Source organism: Brassica napus, chromosome A6 (assembly GCF_020379485.1).
Source record: "Brassica napus cultivar Da-Ae chromosome A6, Da-Ae, whole genome shotgun sequence".
Lineage (NCBI taxonomy): Eukaryota > Viridiplantae > Streptophyta > Magnoliopsida > Brassicales > Brassicaceae > Brassica > Brassica napus.
The window spans coordinates 25652457-25674121 of record NC_063439.1 but is presented as its reverse complement, the minus strand read 5'-3'; the positions used below and the strand labels follow the sequence as shown (position 1 = coordinate 25674121).

At 35.7% G+C, this 21665-nt stretch overlaps 3 protein-coding genes across 3 annotated transcripts; 2 read left to right on the top strand and 1 right to left on the bottom strand.

Moving 5' to 3' along the window:
• Positions 1 to 2185: 2185 nt before the first annotated feature.
• LOC106352443 lies at positions 2186 to 3199 on the top strand. Its single transcript, XM_013792075.3, has one exon. It carries the CDS (start codon positions 2684 to 2686, stop codon positions 3179 to 3181), a length of 498 nt encoding a protein of 165 aa, XP_013647529.2. The 5' UTR covers positions 2186 to 2683; the 3' UTR covers positions 3182 to 3199.
• A 1512-nt stretch (positions 3200 to 4711) lies between these two features.
• Positions 4712 to 5549, top strand: LOC106352444 (probable calcium-binding protein CML16). Its single transcript, XM_013792076.3, has one exon. It carries the CDS (start codon positions 4931 to 4933, stop codon positions 5417 to 5419), a length of 489 nt encoding a protein of 162 aa, XP_013647530.1. The 5' UTR covers positions 4712 to 4930; the 3' UTR covers positions 5420 to 5549.
• Positions 5550 to 8283: 2734 nt separating this feature from the next.
• On the bottom strand, positions 8284 to 13919 carry LOC106349395 (phospholipid-transporting ATPase 10). Its single transcript, XM_013789351.3, has 10 exons — positions 13190 to 13919; positions 12606 to 13055; positions 11058 to 11953; positions 10724 to 10834; positions 10346 to 10622; positions 10180 to 10268; positions 9783 to 10101; positions 9466 to 9690; positions 9188 to 9379; positions 8284 to 9117 (listed from the first exon to the last, which is right to left on the bottom strand). The coding sequence occupies exons 1-10, from the start codon at positions 13589 to 13591 to the stop codon at positions 8467 to 8469; spliced, it is 3612 nt and encodes a 1203-aa protein (XP_013644805.2). The 5' UTR covers positions 13592 to 13919; the 3' UTR covers positions 8284 to 8466.
• Positions 13920 to 21665: the final 7746 nt, after the last annotated feature.

Sequence of the window (21665 nt, the reverse complement as noted above, 5' to 3'; positions counted from 1 at the left end):
GTCGGCCCATAAAATTTTGGACCACTATAATATCATTAGTCATCGACTCATTGGCATAATTAACTGATTTGGTCGAAGCTTTTTTTTTTTTTTTTTTTTTTTGGACAAACAAACATTGCATTATCTCAAAGGGAGTCTAAGCTCCCACAACAGAGTTCAATACAGAGGTGGAAAGGGCTGATTTTGCCACTGAATCAGCTTCACCATTAAAGCTTCTAGATATGAAATAGAAAGAAATAACATCAAAGAAAGCAAGATAATGATAGATATCAAACATGATACCAAACAGTTCGGGTTGACTTCCACCCTTCTTCAACAAGTTGATCAGGGTTAAGGAGTCGGATAGAACCGCTAGGGATCGGACGTTTGAAAAGACAGCCAGGGAAACGGCACGATGAACAGCGATGGCTTCTGCCATTAAGGCTGACGAAACATGGCCATGCGCTTCGGAGATGTTGGGGAGGGAACCCGCATTGACGCCAGAGAAGACTCCACCTATGCCACACCCTCCTGTAGATTCAGTCCAAGCCGCATCGACATTACAGATCATAACTCCCGGTTGGATCTTTGGAGGAGGGTAGTTAGAGCGTTGGTGGTTGGGAGCTCGAGACTACACGGGGGACCGTGCTTGTTAGTACTCTGAGCATTGTTCCACTCTTTAGCGTCTTGGATGCTCTTAAGGACAATCTCTTGCGCTGTGAACACTTTATTCTCAAAGAAAAGTTTATTCCTGGGTTTCCATAAGTTCCATACAACCCAAGGCCAGAGCGGAGAGCTCAAACCAACCGGTGGTAGTGGAACATAGTTCTTTCCACATTTGAAAAGCTCTGCCACCGAGGTTGTAGTTGGGAGTGGTCTTTGAGCGATCGGTACCAGGTTCCAGACCTCTTGCTAGGGGACACTTAAACAGAACGTGTAGATCATCCTCATGAATACCACACTTCTTGCAGTTGAAGCTCGGAAAGCCCCTTCTTTCCAGGTTGGAGCTAACTGGGATAGCTTTCTTCACCACCCTCCACAGGAAATCTCTCAGCTTTGGGCTCGTTTTGACGTTCCAAATGTGAGTCAGCCAGTTCACCGGTTCGTTTATAGTCTCCTCCGGCAGATCAATCGTCATAGCCAAACCATAACCTGTTTTAGTGGAGTATTCTCCTGATTTTAACATGATACATTAACACAAAATTTGAATCAACTTGATGCAAGTTGAATTTTTTTTTTTATACATGGCCAATTTGAGGCAAGACTAATGACTAAAATGAAAGGGCAAATATAGTAAAGAACCGTGACATATCGTTTCTGATCATGCTATAGCTATAGCTATAGTGATTGGATGAGCTTGTTGAGGTTTGCGGTAACAGATAGAAATGAGGCCGTGAAACCATGACTTGCTAATGGGTTTGATTAGTGTAATAAAAGCGGTTGTACCGATTTGAACGATAAACAATTTTATGACAGAACATGGTTGAAGTTAGAGAAATTCGACCACTTACACTTCATGTAGAGAAACTTTTTTCTTTGTTTTCTCTATAATGTGTAGATATGAAAGAAAAAACTTGTTGATATTCAGGTCCGGCTCAAATAACTATGGGTCTGGTCCTGAGATTAAAAAGTTTTCCAAACTGTAGTTATACTATTGTAAATTGAAATAGAACCTTAATATATATACTTTCTATCAAAATAGGATCCTATTTTGTAAACAAATTCCCAAAAACAAAAATGAAGGACTTAGTGCAAATGCACTCTGAGCACATGTTTAGAACTTACACTGTTGATATGAAATCGAATATTAACATTCATGTAAAGATTCATGAAAGTGTCATTTGATTTCTCTAACTGTCGCTGTATAATTCTATAAATATAGTCTTACCGATTATGGTTCAAATTAAGCATGGTTTAATTATGATTCAGTTTATTGTCTTGGCCATACTATAGCTTTATCCGGTGATCACTTAGGCATGGTCCTTTTAGAAAAGGTCAATGCACAATTTGCCAAACGTATCATCAATGTTTCACCCTATATTGATGTTCCGGATCACATAACCTTTGCTTTGATCTTTATTAACAAGATACTTCGCGTGTACACAATGGACAGCTTTTCACAAAGAAATTTGAACTAATATCTTTTTTTTTGTTCACATGAACTTATTTTATAATTTCAGTTACAAAAAAAAACTTATTTTATAATTTAGTTATGATAATTGCCATTTTCCAGAAAGATTTGTAATCACATGATCATTTCAGATTCTAGAACTATTCGAATTTAATGTGTAAACAGCATACACATTAAAAATAATAATTTATTTTTAGCTACAAAAATCAGAAAAGGCTTTATAATCTGATATAAACTCATTTTCTTCGTCCATACCCTACCAAAAGAATATCTTGAACGAATGGCTACATAAAGGTAGAGTGTTATTCAAGAAAAATTAACCACCATTATCGTAATCTCATGAGTTCTGTTCACACATTATATTACCTAAATAATACTCCAAATAACTTCATTTATTATGTTTTTGCTTCCTTGATTATCCATTTCTTAATGTCTTCCATATAGAAGCAAAGAACAAAGGAGTTCCTTCAAACCAAATATCCTAAATTACTACAATATGTTAGGATATAGTTTGTTCTTTAATTTCTTCTATTATCTTTCTATTTCTCATTCGACTCTCTTATTCAAGATTCCATGGAAGATTTTAACACATATGCAGCTGATTGCGTCGTTGTATCGTGTTGTTGCAACTGTCTTGTTCTCCAAATCGCGATCTTCATCTTCCTTGGACTTCCTCAAAAGCTGGTCAAGAACACGAGAAAGTGCTACACAAAATGGGGGATAAACCGAAGAAGAAAAAGAATGGGTCTCGGTTGTGAATGTAAAGAAAAAACCGGGGTTGATTCGGAATGGAGAAAAGAGATTATGAGTATAGAGATGGAAGGCTTTGGGTGTATTGAAGAAGTTGAAAAATCTTTGGAGGAGTTTTCAAAGAATGGTGAGTTTTTGTTTGGGAGCTTCTGGGGACAAGAGAGAATTCAATATTCTTCGTCAATGTCAAGTTGTGTTAATGACAACTTTGACTTAAGATTTGTAAGTCGTTATGAGATAATAGAAGAAAATTTCTACTCATTGGATTATATATTCACAACTTCACATATTGAAATTAGTGGAAATAAAAATATCCACTAGGTTGGGGTTTTGCTTGTTCCTAGAAATCCATTTTATATTAGCCAAATTTTTATAAAAAAATTCATATAATTGGCAAGTTCTTCTTCTGTTAACATCCGCATCATACATGGTTTAATAAGCAACTAACATTTCTCAAACATAGTGAAAGATTTAGATTATAAATATGTACTAAACACAAGTAGTATGTGATATTTGTCACATTGACAATCGTAAAAGTCGATTTTAAATAACGCAATGTGTAATACAAAACTACGAAATCAAAGAAACTGTAGTAAATATCCATCTGAACATATATATATATATATATATATTACAACGTTCTTGTTTATTAGGATATAAGAAATGAAAAGGCTTCCTTCCAAAAGAATCAATTCAGGACAGAACTAAAAATGTGTGAAAACAAAGAGGCGTGTGCTCTTACGCATAAGAAAATTATTACAATGACTACCCAAGAAATAACAAAAATGAAAACAGACCTTTAAGATAAGAGAACTCTTGCAACAAAGACAGTAATATCGGCCATTCTTTCTGGTCGTCCACAACAGTCGCACAAGTTGCAAAGTCCATCTAAAAAATCACTGTTCTACACCATTAATTTCTAAGCAAACACTCTATGAACCACAACCTTTCCTTCCAACCTCAAGTGTAAGGCAGTAAGGAGGACATGCTCTTACTATACTTTCTAGGTCCGAAAATCGGGTTCCATCATCATATAAAATCCATCGGCATTCACTTACATGATCACTGCCATACTAAATTGGCATACTAAACCTCATCATGGTGTACTTTTGCATTTTCAATGCATTATATGGAGTAATAAATTATAAATTGTAAACTTCAAAAAAATAGTTGTGTTTGTTGAATTTACTAGTAAAAATTGTTGAAAATAATCAACTAAAAACAATGGATTAATAATAAAAATTTAATATGTCTTTTTAATATGTATAAAAACTTTAAAACTTGTATTAAAAAAAAACAGAAAGAGTATTGAAAAGTTCCAGACCAAAATTTGTAATTCTGGTCTAAACATCATCATGTAATATTATTTTGCAGTAAAGATCAGTCAATCCTGAAACCTCTAGGCTATGGTTAACCACACATTTGTGGTCATATGGTAATACATGCTCGGAAAGGTGTTATACGCTATGTATTCAAAATTTACTATTTAGATTTATCCATCAGTATGATAAGACGATTTGAGTATCTAATTCCCACGTAGAATAACCGGGTTTGCCTATCACCGGTAGACCGGTCTCTAAAGGAGTAGTCGGGCATTCAAATTCGGATATTCCCAGATTATGAAAAAAAAAACTCTAGGCTATGGTGTTATTACATCCAAAGTTCCGGGACCTTTTCCTCCAAATAATCCATTTTAATATATAACAAAAAAAAAGAAGCATAATTATTGAACAAGAATATAGTTGTGTGATGTGCTTCCTACCCAATTTCCGAATTAATGATCTCACCGTCAATCCGCTTTAATCTGTCTCCACATATTTAATATCCCGTCAATAATTGAAAGAAAAAAATAAAAATCAAACACATCTAGAAATGAAATAAAAATAAATGTAAATGTAAATTTTAATTTACGACGCGGGAATACAATACAATCACAACACAAACAGCAATAATAATATTTTATTATTTCAACTTCGTCTCCATTAACGCGCTTTTTATCCACCCACTTAAAGAACTATTCATCCCCAAATTGAAAACTTCTCCAAAAAGTTATCTTCCTTCTCCATCAAAATGGCGTCTTCGAAACCAACCGATCAGATCAAACAGCTCAAAGACATCTTCGCTCGCTTCGACATGGACGGAGACGGAAGCCTCACACACCTCGAGCTCGCCGCTCTCCTCCGTTCCCTCGGAATCAAACCTCGCGGCGATCAGATCTCTCTCCTCCTCAACCAAATCGACCGTAACGGTAACGGCTCCGTCGAATTCGACGAGCTCGTCGTCGCGATTATGCCGGATCTCAACGAGGAGGTGCTCATTAACCAGGAGCAGCTCATGGAGGTTTTCCGCTCGTTCGACCGTGACGGTAACGGTCAGATAACCGCCGCGGAACTTGCTGGGTCAATGGCTAAAATGGGGCATCCGTTGACTTACCGTGAGTTGACGGAAATGATGACGGAGGCTGATTCTAACGGTGACGGTGTGATTAGTTTCAATGAATTTGCGCATATCATGGCCAAGTCCGCCGCTGATTTTCTTGGATTAACTGCTGCTGCTTAATTCTCTTCTTATGTCTTTGTTTTTGATTAATTTATATTTTTTTAAATGTCCAGTTTTGTATAAATGCAACTTGTGTAATTTAACAATATTGATCTTCTCTCAGTTCTTCTAATTAATTAATTTATGATAACGCTGGAGTGACGTAAATTTTTTATTTGGTAATATTAAATGTTATAAAATTGACTTTTGACGAGATGTGAAATAAATATGTAGTATATGGTTATTTTTTTTTATAATAATACGTACATATTTCAAATAAAACAGAAATAAATGTTGACCAATATGACACTTCTAAACCTGAGCTCATTACTCATTACACAAAGTTTTTAAATTACTTTTAATGTTTAGATTTCAATCTTGTAAGCTTCAAGTTGTAGATGTGCTGAAGCAACTGGATTAACTGAGCCTATTGCAATGGTTAAGTGTTTCACGATGACCCATAAGAGCATCTGTATTGGTGGGATGAGGAGAGAGGGAGAGAAAGTCCCTTGTTCTGCTTTTTTTTTTTTTTTTTTTTTGGTCATAGAAGAGTAAGGGACAGCCCTTAATTAAGGGCTTTTCCCTTCTCTTTCTTCCTCGGTTCCCACCCCCTTCCCCTAAGGGATGCCTTAAGGGCCTTCCAATACAGATGCTCTAAGGGCATCATTATGGGAGGGACTTGATTAAGGGCCCTTAACATTTTTTATTATTATTTTTGTGTTAAGGAACTAAGTTAAGGGCTTTTGTATAAGTAGCTGATTATTGGTGGGACTTAACTTGTCCCTTACTAAGTTAAATTGATTATTTTCATTAATAAGTAATAACATATATAAAAGCATAGTTTTTAAAAAAACATGTAAAAGAAAAGTCTAACATTCAAATTGAAAACATGAGGAATTTTTTAAAAATAAAAATTACAAACATCTTAATATATAAAAGCAAACAAACATTTTATTCGAGTAATAAAAACTTATAAATCAGAAGTTATTTGGAAGATGTCCAAATTTAGCCCATATATTATCGATCAAATCATTTTTTAATTGGTGATGGGCTTGTGTATTCCGAACGCTCGTTCGACGATCAATCATATTACCGAGATTTGAAGGCATATTGACGGAAAATGTATCCTCCTCTTCACTTTCTTGAAATTCTTCAAGGTCATACTGAGTAGATGCTGATCGTTCATCTTCGACAATCATATTATGGAGAATGATAGATGCTCTCATAATAGTTGCAATCTTCTCTTTATCCCATAACTGAGATGGGTTTCGGACCACGGCAAATCTAGCTTGCAGGACTCCAAAGGCACGCTCGACATCTTTTCTCACAGCTTCTTGGGTTTGAGCGAATAATGAATTCTTCTGACCTTGGGGAAGTCGGATAGATTGAATAAAAGTCGCCCATTTCGGATAAATACCGTCCGTGAGATAATATGCCAAATGATACTGATTCCCATTCACATTGAAATTTACTTCTGGGGCTATTCCGTTAATAATGTCGTCAAAAACGGGTGTGCCTACTGGTGTGCCTTCTGCTGATTTCCAACTACGGCATCCTTGGAAGTGTTGAGCCACGCACTGATTAGGACCTCGTCATCAGCCGGGGTCCATTTGCGTCGAGCAACACGGTCCACGGGTGTGCCTACTGGTGTGCCTAATGGTGTGCCTACCGGTGTGTCTTCAGATTGGTGAGAACTGAAAGGAGGGTTCTCGGATTCTCCTAAGTGAACATTGGAATTGAAAGGGAAGTAGCTAGAGGACTCCGTATAATGATTTCTTGGATCCATACCGATAAGAAGCGAGAAGAGATTAAGAGGAGGTGGTAGAAGAGATCAACTAGCTACGTATATTTAAGGGGGGCATCAGAAGGGGGTTGATTGGAGGAAGTGAAGAGTAAGTTAGCATTAACTTACCCACTTAATGACTAACCGGCAACAAGATATGTCTTATCTAAAGTTATTACACAAACAAAAAGCTATCAACTATCCTAACAAGATCATTAATATATTGTTGGATTTAGTTTCACACAAACTACCCTTTACAGCCAAACCTATCTAATCAATACGAAGTAACCACGACAATGGCTTTAATAAACAGCGAAACATTTACAAAACAAGTGTACCTTCACTAGAATTTTATGGTGTGGTTCATTAAAAATACACAGATTTCAAACTAAAAATACACATTCAAAAATTGCAAATGCAAATCATCTCTAGGAACCGCTTATCAAATCCTATATACGAATATCAAATCATCTATACCAATCGCTTATCAAATCCTCCATACGAATATTAGCTAACCTATACGAATCTATCAATTCATCTCTACGAAACCCTTATCAAATTTTCAATCAAATAATCAATACAAGTTTTCCAATTTACATCTAAACGAAACCCTAATCTAATGACAAAATAAAAACTAAATAATTGAAATTAAATAGATATATTACTGATAAAAGTGTTATCAAACCTAAAGACAAATGGGAACATGGATAACATAAATAATTTTCTCACCGAACCTCACATGATCCTTCTCTATAGTCTTTGTCTGAAGTTGAAAAAATCCAAAGTTTGCTGTCTTTATTCTTTGTATGATCTAAATGCATTGTACTAACTTAGCGAACACTTGAGAACTTACTTTTTCCTTATTAAAAATCGGTGTTCTTACAAAAAAAAAAAGATAGTATAACAATTAAATCTAGAAAACGTTCATAAAATATTTGAATCTACATTACTAGTGAAGTAAATAAACTTAAATGAAGAAGTAAAAATAACATTTTGAGTTTGTTTCCACCATCATCATTTCAAACATATTTTACTATTTGTCTATTAATTATAAATACAGTAAGAGAAAAGAAAATAGGCATACATATGTGCATCCACAAAAAATAGGCTAACGATAATGAACTATCGTACTATCCACAAAAAAATATGTACAAAAAATATTTCCGTGTGTGTTAAGTATAATAACTACAGATGCATTTCTGACAAGGAATCTAATAAAAGAATCCCTAATCTCTACATTTAAAGATGTATATATATATTTATATCAAAATTAATTTGATACTCTTCAGAAAGCAACAAGATCTTTATGGATTTGATCGTAAAACCTATCTTCTCGCCGTACACTAGCAGCTCGTCTCGCCGTGTATCCAACAGTGGTGGGTCTAATCGACCTCTGCCTCACCATCTCAACAAACTCAGGATCATTAGAGTGACCCTCGTACCGAATCCACTGAATCATTTGATGGTATACAGGGAAAAACCTCATTTGCACTGACTTGTAGATGAAGTAAGGTATCAAAGCGAAGATCATCACGAAGAGAGTGGTGAGCCAGTACGAAGGAGCAGGAGCTAGGGCTTCGAGGAAGACCATGTAAGCATCAGTGGAGAAACTTGGAGACATAGCTCCATAGATCATGAGGAAGATGTACCAAAGAGCAATTGATCCCCAAATCACAATGTGTTGGACCCATGTGAAGTAACTTATAGATAAAGCCATTTGGAGATTGACGACCCACACAATGCAAGTGTACATTGTTCCTCCCAGGACTTCCCAGCCTGCCGTTTTGCCATTTGGGTCGAATAGCTGATGTTTTAGAGATTCCTTGCATAGGAAGAAAATGGCGAGGGCACTTATGAGTCCGTTGAACATCCATCCTATGATCCGTTTCCAGCTGAAGAGAATGTTTTGCACACCTTCTTGGTATAGCAACGGAAACTGCCAGAAAAAATATTGGTAAGTAACTCTTGCAGATCAAATGTTTTGAAACCCTAAACCTAAAACCTACCTTGTAACAGAAGCGAGCTGAGACATCTTGATCAAAGACTCCAAGTGCAATAACGGGGAGAGAAGAGAAAAAGACGTTGAAAAGAGAGAGAAACCAGTCGTTGTAGGCAGGTTGTGCAGAGAAGGAAGTGTAAGCTTCATATAAGAATATTGTGACACCGAAAGTGATATTCTTGTAGAAGAAGTAACATATCTGCAAGAGGCAAGCAAAAAGAAAAAAATGGTAAGAGAAAGATTGATGAAGAGGCTTTAAGGGAACATTTTCAAATCTTTTCTTACCATGGATGAGATTCTGCTGTAACACCAATGACCATGGACTAGCAATAACCGCTCTAGGTATCTGAACTGAGCAATGGCGATATCACTAGACATCACTGCTTGCATCCCTTCGACACCACTTATTCCTACACCAATGTCAGCTTCTTGAAGCATTCCTACATCATTTGCTCCATCACCAATCGCTAAGGTTGTTTTTCCAGTTCCAGACTTAACCAGTCGTGTAACCTAAGAAACATGTTATGTTAGAGAACAAAATAAGAGATTTTACAATGAGAACACATGCAAAAGGAAGCATGCCAAGGTTTTGAAGATTGTACCAATGCTTTTTGTTTAGGTGATGATCTGCAGCAAATCACAGAGGCACAACCAGTGGCAAGATCAAGAAACGTTTTCTTGATTTCCTCCTCGAGAGCGTAGGTTAGCGACTTCCCATCTATGATTAGTGCAAACGCTTCAGAGCTTGCGCCTGATGCGTCCAGTAGAGCCCTTCCTTCTTCTATTTGCTTCACAACGCTTTCCCTATATGCCAGTTCAATCTCGTCTTTAATTCCAGATTTCTCCAAGGACTTGATATGTGGTGTCTCAAGGTTGATGATGATCTGTTTCATCTCTTGTCTTAGTAAACTAGAAGCAAATCTGGAAGAAAATAATCTACTGTCAGTAAACCAAGAACAAGAACATTCATGACTATGATAAATGAAAATGATTCATTACCCAATATTGATAGCTGTCTCCATCTTGTCTCCAGTTAGAACCCAAATCTTGATTCCAGCTTGAGCAAGTTTGTCTATACATTCTGGAACCTAAACACACATCAATCCAAAAACCGTAAACTATCAAACTCTTGTTGCATTATATAGTCTATAAATAGAAGTCATACCCCATTCTGAAGTTTGTCCTCAACAGCTGTAGCACCAAGGAGAATGAGATCACGTTCCATCTTATCTGTGATATCATCTATCAAAGCTTCACGATCCTCACTTACCGAACTCTTAGCTTCATTGAAACTCTTGTTGAACTCTATGTACTCGTTTTCATCAACCTCGCGGTATGCAAGTATCAAAGTCCTTAGACCTGCATCTGCATATTGGTTTACATGTTCTTGGGTTTTGGCTTCGAATTGACGACCGTTCTTTGCAAGTCTTTCGAACATTACACTAAAAAAGAAAACAAAAATAAAACATAAAGTAAATCTTCTTTGGTCACAAAGGATTCAGACAGAACAGAATAATGTGTGTAGTGTCCTCAAATAGCTTACTTGTCAGCTCCTTTAGACAACAACAAGAGCCTTCCGTCATCATCTCTTACAATCACTGACATTCTCTTCCTCGAGCTATTGAATTCAAGAACGTTTAGTAACTTATAAACCCTGCAAGAACATAGGTAGCTTTGAGCTCAAGGAATCACATAAATGACCTAAGATCATTGGCGTTTCTAGGCACAAACGGATGAAACATTCAATTTTCCCTCCAAATTTTAAAGATTTATCATACATAAATCACATAGCCTCCACATTGTCAATTTATTTTTAAATTAAAAATTAACCTAAAAAGTTTATGGTTTCTTAAGCTCGAAAAGAAAATTAAACTAACCTTTCGACATTTTCACGGGTTACAAGATCCAATTCCCTAAAGGAGATTTCGTTTTGCGTCCGGTTAAAGAACTCAAACCCAAGCTCTCGTGCCGCAACAACAAACGCAGCTTCATCAGGAGACTCAGCCTCATAAGAAACATTCCCAGTCTCTTCATCGGTTTCGGGTATCGCCGTGTGACACACGGCAAGTAACCTAAAAAACTTCTGCAACACGGCAGCTTGAGGCTGCCTCACCCAGTTCCCATTCATAACCCTTTCATCCTCAAAGTTAAACCCTTTAACCTTAGGACCAGACTTGTCCACATCAACATCTAAATCCTCATCAACCAAAGGCGAACCGCCACTTCTCACCGCCATAGCTCTCTCCACCTCCGTTATCCCACGTCCATAAGCCGTACCGGCGATAGAACACTTGATAAACTCCATGGAGTTACACGTTAAAGTCCCTGTTTTGTCGGATAGGATCGTGTCGACCATACCAAGCTCTTCGTTCAAGTTCGAAGTCCGTGCCTGCGCGGGCTTATCAGTTTCTTCGTAGTACATATGAATGTCTCTGTTGATGAAAACGCTCTGGAGGACTTTAACCATCTCGATGGAGACGTAAAGCGATATTGGTATGAAGTAACCGTAGAGCATAACGGCGGTGACGAAATGGTAGATTGCAGCCTTTGGAGCTCTTTCTGGATCAAAGAAGACGGTTGCATCGTCTGGCTTCAAGTACCATCTCTCTGTTCTTCCGTTTTTGAGTTTGTCTTGTCTTGTTTCGACTCCGAAGATGATTGATCCGACGAATGACATTAGAACGATGAGACCGAACATTAAGTAGATGATCTTGTCCATTTTTCTCTCGATTCTGCTTCTCTTTGATGGTGGGTCAGTTGAGTTCTGTATCACCTGTTTTTTTCCATTCATCAAAATAAAGATTTTTTAATCTAAAAAGTTATTGGGTTATATTTTGTATTACTTTAGCTAAACATTATTGAATAGTGGACAATGGAAAGTTGTATGCGCAAATATAGAATGGTGGAATAATGTAAAAGCTTTGGGTTCACACTGGTAAGTCACGTAAGAAAAGGAATCGGTGGAATGATTTTTGAGATTCTAAATCTTTTGTTTTCTAATAAACAATATTTGTTGTATGAGAATTTATATTAAAACAATTTTATTTATAATTATGATATTTGATGACATTTCAGAATAATAGAAGTATGTGTAAAATTATTTAAGATTATATTATATATTTAAAAATTGACGTTTTAGATTTTTTATTGTATTTGGAAAATTAATATTTTACACTTTAGTTAATGGATTTTACATCAAAAACTAACATATAAAATATGAGTGATATAATTTTATTAGATAATAATTAAATTTTAAATTCATAAAAATAGAATTAAAATGATTAATGAAACTATATACTTATTTAATTTTCTAATATCTTTGAAAAACCTAAAACATAAATTTCCGGTGGTATTAATTAAAGAGCCTTTGTTTCAGTCAAGAAAAAAAAAGACAGAGCAGAACGAGATCCAATGAAACTGTGTACCTTTGTATCATGTCCGGTAAAAACTACAGCTCCGTACACATACTCCGTGTTACGAAGCTTCGAATCTCTAAGAAGAATCTGCTGAATCGACAAAGGGAACCTCTCTTCTCCAAGCTCCAAACTCCCAACAAACATATAAAGATTCACATTCGGATCTTCACATCTAACAACGCCTCTGAACTCTCTAAAATCAGAATCTTCATTCAACAACGAAGAAGTCGCATCGAGACCCTGTTTCACTTTCAGGTTCGTCTCTCCATCAAGATTCATCGTCTCTACATAGCAAATCGAATCCTCGTAGCTCGATGACAGTAGCAAAAGATCCGCGGGGAAAAACTCGTCTTTCTCCACTCTCACCACGTCACCTACTCGTAGATTCCTCCACTCATCTTGCCGGAATATTCCATCTCCGTCGTGAACTTTCACTTTTCTTTTATTCACCTCAATATCCTGAATTTAAATAAAAATTAAAACTATAGCTTCATTGTAACAAATGTTTCAAAAAAAAATAAATAATAAATAAAAATTAAAACTTTAAAAAATTTCTATGTAAAAAAAATGAAAGATATAAACTTTGATCGGACCTGTTGTTTCCGGTGCCAATCTTCGATGCCATCTTTAACCATAGTGACGGTGATGACGAGAGCAAGAGGTAAGAGAGCACTAACGGCTCCATAAGGAGAGAGATCAGTCAAGGACAAGAATCCGGTGACGAGGAAGTAGAAGTTGGCCACGCGGCGGAACTGCTCGAAGAGAGATTTTGGGAAGAAAGAAGCGACGGTGTATTTAGTTGAACGGACGTAATTTCCGGCGTAGTTCCGGCGTTCGGCGGCCGGAGAATCCGGTTCGTTGCAGTAGACGACACGGGAGAAACCGGGCCCTCCTATGTTAGAATGGTCTTGTTGGAAACTTGATTTACCACATGTGTAAGAATAGATCCTGCTTAGATGTAATCTTCTTCTTTTTCTCCGACCACCACCTGCCATAGCTACTAGCTAATCTTCTTTGTCTGAAAATTTGTGATAATTTCACAAGAAGGCCAACTGAAAAAAATGAAAAACTTGGAGAACACACTTGATTTCTTGGAGATTTTGGTGGGTTCTTTTTTTATTTGAGGGAAGAAAAGAATTAAAGAATGTAGAAATGCTGAATCTTTTGATATGAATATGGAAGACTTATGTAGCTTTAAAAACTTGTGAAGGTAAGAGGTTTTTTTTCTATAAAGAGACCAAACTTTGGAAGATGACTTTGAGCGTAACACTCTGTTGGCTTGTTTACTGACTTTTAGATGAGTTTTAGTTATTTTATTTTAAAATATTTTTTCATGAGTGTTGCTTGCTTTGGAAAATATCAAAAAAATTGTAGGCGGGTGTCGTAATAAGTGATTGAATTTTGCAAATTATTTCTAGATAATAGAGTGCTTCCAGAACAGGATAACTGCTAAGGTAATTTCATCGATCGAGCATGAAGAATTTACAGCTATTATAGAATGTATTAACTTCGGAAATTTCAACCACTGATCAGACGATGATCCAATCTTGTAACACCCAACTAATCTCTTTACGAATTGAACACAACCGTTGAATAGTTCATTTGTCAGATTTTAATGGTTTTAAAAATGTGACAGTATTTAACTTGCCAAACAAAGTCGATCTCTTTACACAACAATTTCTCCTTGAATGAGAACTACTAGACCACCACCATTTGATGAGAATAGGTCATTACTTTGATGGTTTTTGTTAAATGATTGGCTATAATGGCGAATGACAAATAAAAGCAGTATAAATCTAACCGGGGTGGATTAATTGATCTTTATAATTACTAGTATTTAGATTTGTTATATGGTTATACTAAGAAACGACAATGCCCAAGGAGTGAATTTGTAATCTGTTTGGTAGCTTTCACCAATTCACCTCATTCACTGTAGCTAATAACAGCATAAAGAATCTTATTTGAGTATCAGTGTGTGTTATGCCTCTAGCGTTAGTACCTCTTTTTGTTCTTGTCCTAGACATTAATGAGAATTAAGGAAATAGACAAAATGATGCAATAGCTGGAAGGGGCGTGGATCGTAGCAATTTATTGGTTTGCTAATTTTGTTTTATAGTATAATCGTTTATTTTGTACATTTCTTTAAATTAAGGTGGAAGTTTCTTGGAAATTGATTTTATACTAAGCCTATGATTAATGTAAACCATCCTCTTAATTATGACTTCTAGTATATGAAGACCATCTTACTGTAATTCCTATATAGTTATAGTTTAAGAAAACAAGCAAAATTTGAATTTCACTAAAATAAAACGTATATTTAATTAAAAATTGATTAAGACTCATACATATGGAAATCTTTCATTACTAAATCAACAAAAATAATAATTCGAAAAGCAATTGGTAGAAATATAAAGATGGCTATAAATTTTTTTTTTTTGTGAGCAGTGATGAATATAAATTTAAGCTCATATTTTACTGTGTTTTTTTTGTAACAAAATGCATTATGTAAAGTTTGAAACCAAACAGTACCGCGGTGATAGTGATGCCTACCAAAAAACCATCACAGATATCATGGTTATTTCATTGTGAATTTAATAGTCTATAAAGTTTTATGATAATATATTATGTTTGGTTGGACCGATTTTTTAAAAACCCGTGATTAGAGTGCTAATCCAATACCAATAATTTGAGATTTTTAAATTAAGATAAACTAACGTTTTTCATGTGATCTTTTACATACATGCGCCATGCATGCCAACACCTACTTGTATTATCATTATCATGTCTGGCTGCGCGACCATTCAAACATTATCCACGTTGTGTGTACGTACGTGAGTGAGTATAATAGTATAATCTAAACAGATTATTGCTTTGACTACAAAATATGCGGCATTACAACGGTGGTTATAACTTTCTTAAAACTCTACTAACTAATAGTACCATTAACTATGCTAAACTAGGTTTCATGGATAACGAAGTTCTCACTAATCCATTTAAAGGGAGTATCATCTAACACACTGGTGACTAATAATAATCCTCCTTGTAGAGAATCTCAAAACTAGACTAGACTTTGCTTAAATGAGCTTTATTAACATAGAAAACAGAGATATTGAAATAGCTTATTAAAGATTTATTGTGCAATGTAGAACAAGAAAGGTAAAGACTTTAGGTTGCCTTCAAAAACAAAATAGATAGAGATTGTATTTCATAAATAGAGAGGAGGGGCTGACTTTCACGTTAGCAAGGTTGAGTTAAACATAATGTCATTACACATATTTATACTTGCTAGAAACCCTAAAGACATAAACTAATGAACTTGATTAATGTTTCTTTAGGCTTGGGCTCTTAGAGCATGATTAATGGACGATTCTTAGACCATGATTAACCCGGACTTTTAGGGTGGGGTTCTTAATTTCAGTTAAGAACCGTTTCTTAGCTTTTAACTAAGAAAAGCTAAGAAGCGTCTCTTAAATAAGAGATATAAGAGCCAGTTCTTAGCCAAAAATGTAAAAAATAAATAAAATAAAAAATAAAAAAATATCAAATCGTGAGTTAAGAACTCCAAATTAAGAGTCCGGATTAATCATGCTCTTAGGATGAAGTTCTTAACGGAATATACAAAACTACATCTTAACTTTTAACTAAAAATGTTAAGAACCAGCTCTTAAATATTTGCGGTATTGTATGGGAGAAATTTTGTTGGTTGGAGCAGGCTCATGAGTTTGCTTAGTCGACTGTTTCTAAAGAGTATTTACTCTTAACGAATATTTCATTTGAAGAATCCGTGACTGACTCTTGTATTGGATGTTGTATTGTGTTGAACTTGATAAATAATCTTGCGGTTCTTCTCGTCGGATTTTCAGTCTTGATTTGATGGATGAGAGAAGAGATGGGTTAAATCCGAGTAGAAGAAAGATGAGACCTCTGCTGGAGAGTGATATCACACATCGGGAAATTGTGACTTGTGACGCTAACGATAAAGGTATGATTCAGCCTTTGGAGCTAGTTATCCATGGATACATGATATTTAAATTCCTCTACGTATTCTTAGTTTGTGTTAATGCTTTGTTTATTTTCTTGCAGGTATCAGATTTTTATGCCATTTCAACTGAGTTCCCTGAATTCAGTAACAAGGAAAAAATTCTAGTCTTCCAGTTCTCAGTCAAGCACGAGCAAAAGCTTGACTGTGGTGGTGGCTACATGAAGCTGCTCATCGGTCATGTTGACAAGAAGAAGTTTGGTGGAGACACCCCACACATGTGGATTTCCGATCTCATCTCGTTTTCTAAGTCACCATAATCATCTCAACATTATGATCAACAGACAACTATATTTGAAAAACAAATCGTTATTTTTTTTACTCTTTTTCAATATAATTTTTTTTTAAGAATCTTTAATTGAATTCTACCATTGGAGCATTCAAAATCATTGTCTCTTAACAAAAATTCTTAACTTAAATTTATTAATTATATATATTCATTAAGAATCCATTTAGGGGTTCTCCATTGAACATGTTTTAAGAGCATCTCCAATGTAAAACTCCATTTTTTCCTCCAAAATAAAGTAAATTTCATTATGGAATAAAATATGGAATTGGGTTGGAGCATTCCTTACTCCATATTCACTTTTACTTCAATTTAGAAGAAAAAATGGAGTAAAGATGGAGATGCCATAAGAATTCCATTAATCATGTTCTTATACTCCTATCAATCAAATTAAATTAAGTTCCATAAATAGCAAGACCACGTCGGTACTTTTTCCCGTCTCTATTGTTTCGTCATTTAAATTTATGAAATCAAACCTTAACAATACAATTAGGTTGAATAGTTGATATTGGCAGTATTATTGACTTTCATAACACGTGACTCTATAATCATCAGTGATGTCATGGATTCATAGTCGTCATTAATATCACAACTATATTTTCTTTTCCAAAAAGAAATCGGAATCAAAGCTTCTAGATATCTTAAAAAGAAACTTAAGGTCACCTGACAACCATTAATGAAACAGAATTAAATGGTCACATACACATATCTACCTATAAGGCATGTTCAGACTTTAATGTAGTAAAAAGAGAAAGATATGGATGGAATGGGTGAGAATTTTTTTTTGATAATGAAAACAAAATAGGTTTTGGATGAAATGAAAAATATCTTATTTATATGATTATCATCACTATGTACCGCAGCATAACATCCAAATTCATTTCATCATGGAGTTTGTTTTTGTGCTAAGGTTTAACTTTGCTTAAACCTCATTCTTTATTCATTTTTCTTCTAAAATCTGAAAGCTATTATTTTAATCTTGAAAATAAGCACTAATTTAAATTAAAGAAAAAAATCATCTTAGCAAAGGCTGAAAAAAGCATTCACTTGAAAGAAAAAAAAAACTTTCCGATCCATTCCATTATTCCATAGAACAAAACATCAAAGATGTAAATGGACCTACTTCTCCAATAACTGACAGAAAGCCCAATATGAAATATTAAATCATCAAGATTCAACAATATTAAGAACACAAAGGCTTTTGTGGTAGTGAAAATAAGAAGTAACAATTAATTATGTTGGATATATGTTCTGTAAACATCTAATTAGGAACCTTAAGACTTATTGATAAAACAACGTAATTGAAAAATCAAACGATCATTAGAAATTTAGAATCTACACCAAATATCAATAAGTAATGCGTGTGTGCTTATTATAGTAAGCTCGTTGTTCCAAAATGAGAAGTGTGCTCTATACGAGTAAATAGCAATACTGTAGTTAGGGTTTATCTTCTTGTGGGATACAACACATCCTTTACTTGAAGAATGTTGGAACAATAAAGCCAATGGGCTTTATTAAAATGTGAATATCAAATGATATGGGTCTGAGCCCATCAGAAATGCTAAATAAATGAAATGGTGAAGTGGGGAAAGTCCCACATCGGTCAGGAGAAGAAAATTTGAAGTGTTTATATATGATCTCATGATATCATGGGTTAAACAGCTTGAGAGAGGAGAAGGCTTCCCACGCGCGCCGCCGCTGCCCGGCCGGTTTGGGCCTTTGGCCTTTGGCCCGATAAGAATTATTCTTTTCGGACCAAGTTAAACTCAACGTTTTGCCATTTATTTCGAGAAAAAACAGCATACAATTTTATTTAAAACGACAAGTAGTTTGTCTAGAAAATAAAAACGTCATGCATGTTATCCTCTCGAAAGTTTTAAACGAGATAAGAGAGAGTCTTGAGGAAGAAGTTTCGGAACTCAACTTCCTTCGATCTCCGCGAGATTCTCGCCCACGTGCAGCAGCTGTTGCGGGAAGTGGGTCGTCTCCGTCTCTTTAAATATCGCCTCTCATCTTTATTCATTTCTCAACTTTTTCACATCAAAATACCAGCAAAAACTCCTACGCGTAAGTCTAGAGAATGTTTCGTAGATTATTAGTTCGTAGAGGTTCTTCACGAGTGCTGCGTGATAACCTTACATGGTTTTATCCTGGGATTCATATTCGTACAGATCCGTCGCACTAACGGAGCGAATATTAAGAGTTAAGGAAAGAGATTCGTCTCGACTCCATGGTTTCATTTCCATTTCGGTTTTGAATCGTCTATTTTTTCCTTAACATCGTATTTATATTATCGTTTAACTCGAACCGGTTTTACGGCTTCTACAAAGAACACGTCCAATAATAATTAATATCTAAAGAAGAAGAAAAACAAGAGAGAATAAGAATCATTACTCTGGTATCTAAAAAGGTCGAAGAAGAAGAAGAAAAAAATAGAGAAAATGAAAAGCGAACAAACAATGACGACGCTACTCGCCGGCGGCGGAGATACGATGGTGACGGAGGATTCGTCACCGAAGGAAACGAATCCGACTACGTTCAAGCTGATAGTACCGGTCATCGCTACCACATTTGGCGGTGTCGCCTGAGCTGCTTACGGCGGTATAGCAGGCACTCTCCAGCGCTGCTTATTATGCTGTTTTGTTAGGAATATCGTATAAGGTGGTTGCTTGTTCATGTCGGTGCTCTCACTGGATTCATGAATTAACAATACAAGAGTACATCTTCTTCTTACTTAACACCGTTTGTTTTTGTTTTCCCTTCAGGTGCATGAAACAATCAATTCGCGCAATGCCCAAGACACCTTTTACACAGAGGCAAGAGCTATGCTATTGAAGCTAGGCCTTGAGGTATACGAGAAGAGCTTCAAGAAGGGACATTTCGCTGATCTTACCTTGCCATTGCTCACTGATAGGTTATCTATACACACATCTCTTTCAAGCTTGAGTTTATTATGTAGCAACTTTAAACTAAACCTTGTCTTGTCTCCTTTTTCATCAATTCTGAATCTAGGGAGAGCTACAAGAATTGAACATTCCACCAGGGGCAAGGCTTCTAATACTTGATCATATCAAGAGGTTTGTATACAAACTTCTCTACTCTTACATGGATCAAAGATGTGAACTGGATCCAACTATTCTCTGTTGTTTAAGATGGAAAATCGCGAGTGAGGAAAGCAGTAATTTGACCCTTGGTCTTATATGGTGGTGGTGACTTAGAATCTTGGAGATGTGGTTCTGAGACCTAACCTTGCTAGTTTGTAATAATAATCTTTAGACTTAACTACCTATGAAAATTCGAACCTCGTAAATCGTAACATAACTTTGTTCGCTGAAATTATGTCTGCTTAAGTAAAAACAACTTTATTGAAATATCAAACCCAAACCTCTTAGCCTAACATCCAATGATCTCTTCAATCGTTTTCGCCATTTGTAGAGTGAGATCATTTTTCCAATCACCAATTCACCTTTCCTAAAGAACACATTAGTATCTACACCGACTCTTATCGTCCCAATCTTTTTAATATCAAAGCTCAAACTACACAAGTTCACGATCTCCTTCACCGATCCACTCTATTCTTCCTCCTCCGTGAATGGACAATTCAAGAACTCAGCGGGTCTCTTGACTTGAAAAAAAGCTCCCCAATGATCTCTTCATACTTCATTAATAGAACCTTCTCCTTATCTTCTAAGCCCCCTTTCAAATAGCTAAACACATGTTCCCAATAGGGTCCGTACAAAAGATCTTTGCAAAAAAAGTATACAATTCATTAACAGTTAACGTTAAACGATCTTATGTTTCTGTATATGTAAGATGCTTTCTACGTACTCCATAAGTCTTTCTGCATTTCAACAGACAAGAACCAAGAAAATGTACTTTCTTAATTATGAAAACAAACAAAAGGCAAGAAAAGTAAATAAATTTTTCTAGAACAAAGAAAGCAATTCTTAGATTCCATATGTCTTGTTTTACCATTCATTTTTAAGAGTATTGCAACAAAGAGATCTGTGAGTCTGCTGCTTTTAAAGTTCATCTGCAGCGAGAAGTGGCTGCTATAAATATCATGCTTCTCATGAGGACCTCCAGAAACCTGCCAACCTAGTTATACCCGTAGATGGATTCGTCAATCACATACCAATAATATGTTTAGTTCATACATAAAACATTTTCATTCAAAATAAAGTTAAGTGACGCTTAGTGGTTTTATTGGACCATCACTCACCATCGATGTCTGATGGCTCTCAGAATTCATAATATTTACCTGTCGGATATTTACATAGACTTTGATATATTCTTTCTCACACATTTTTTTTTTTTTTGGTAAAAATGTAAAGATATTATTACCAATTTTCAGTTTTTTGACAGAATTACAAAGATAACAAAGAAACAGAAGAAAAAAAATAAAAACCTAAACAACAACTCGAACTTGACAAAACAAGAGACATACACAACAAGAAAAAACTGCTACCGGAGGTCTCAACTAATCCGCACAACCGCTTGCCGCAAAAGGAAGAATCACAGTTAATCCGAAAGTCAGAACCCGGTAATTTTGGCCTCCCCGATGATCCGCTCTTTATGATTGACTCGACCAAGAACAGCTCGCAGTAGACTTCCTAAGCGTTGACCAACACGAACAGCAGCCTCTCAAGAGGCCTAGAACTCCCGCATCACCAAGACCAAGCAATTATTGAGACGCAAGAAGCTCCGAAGAACCATACGCCTAAAACCTGCACAAAAATGGGGT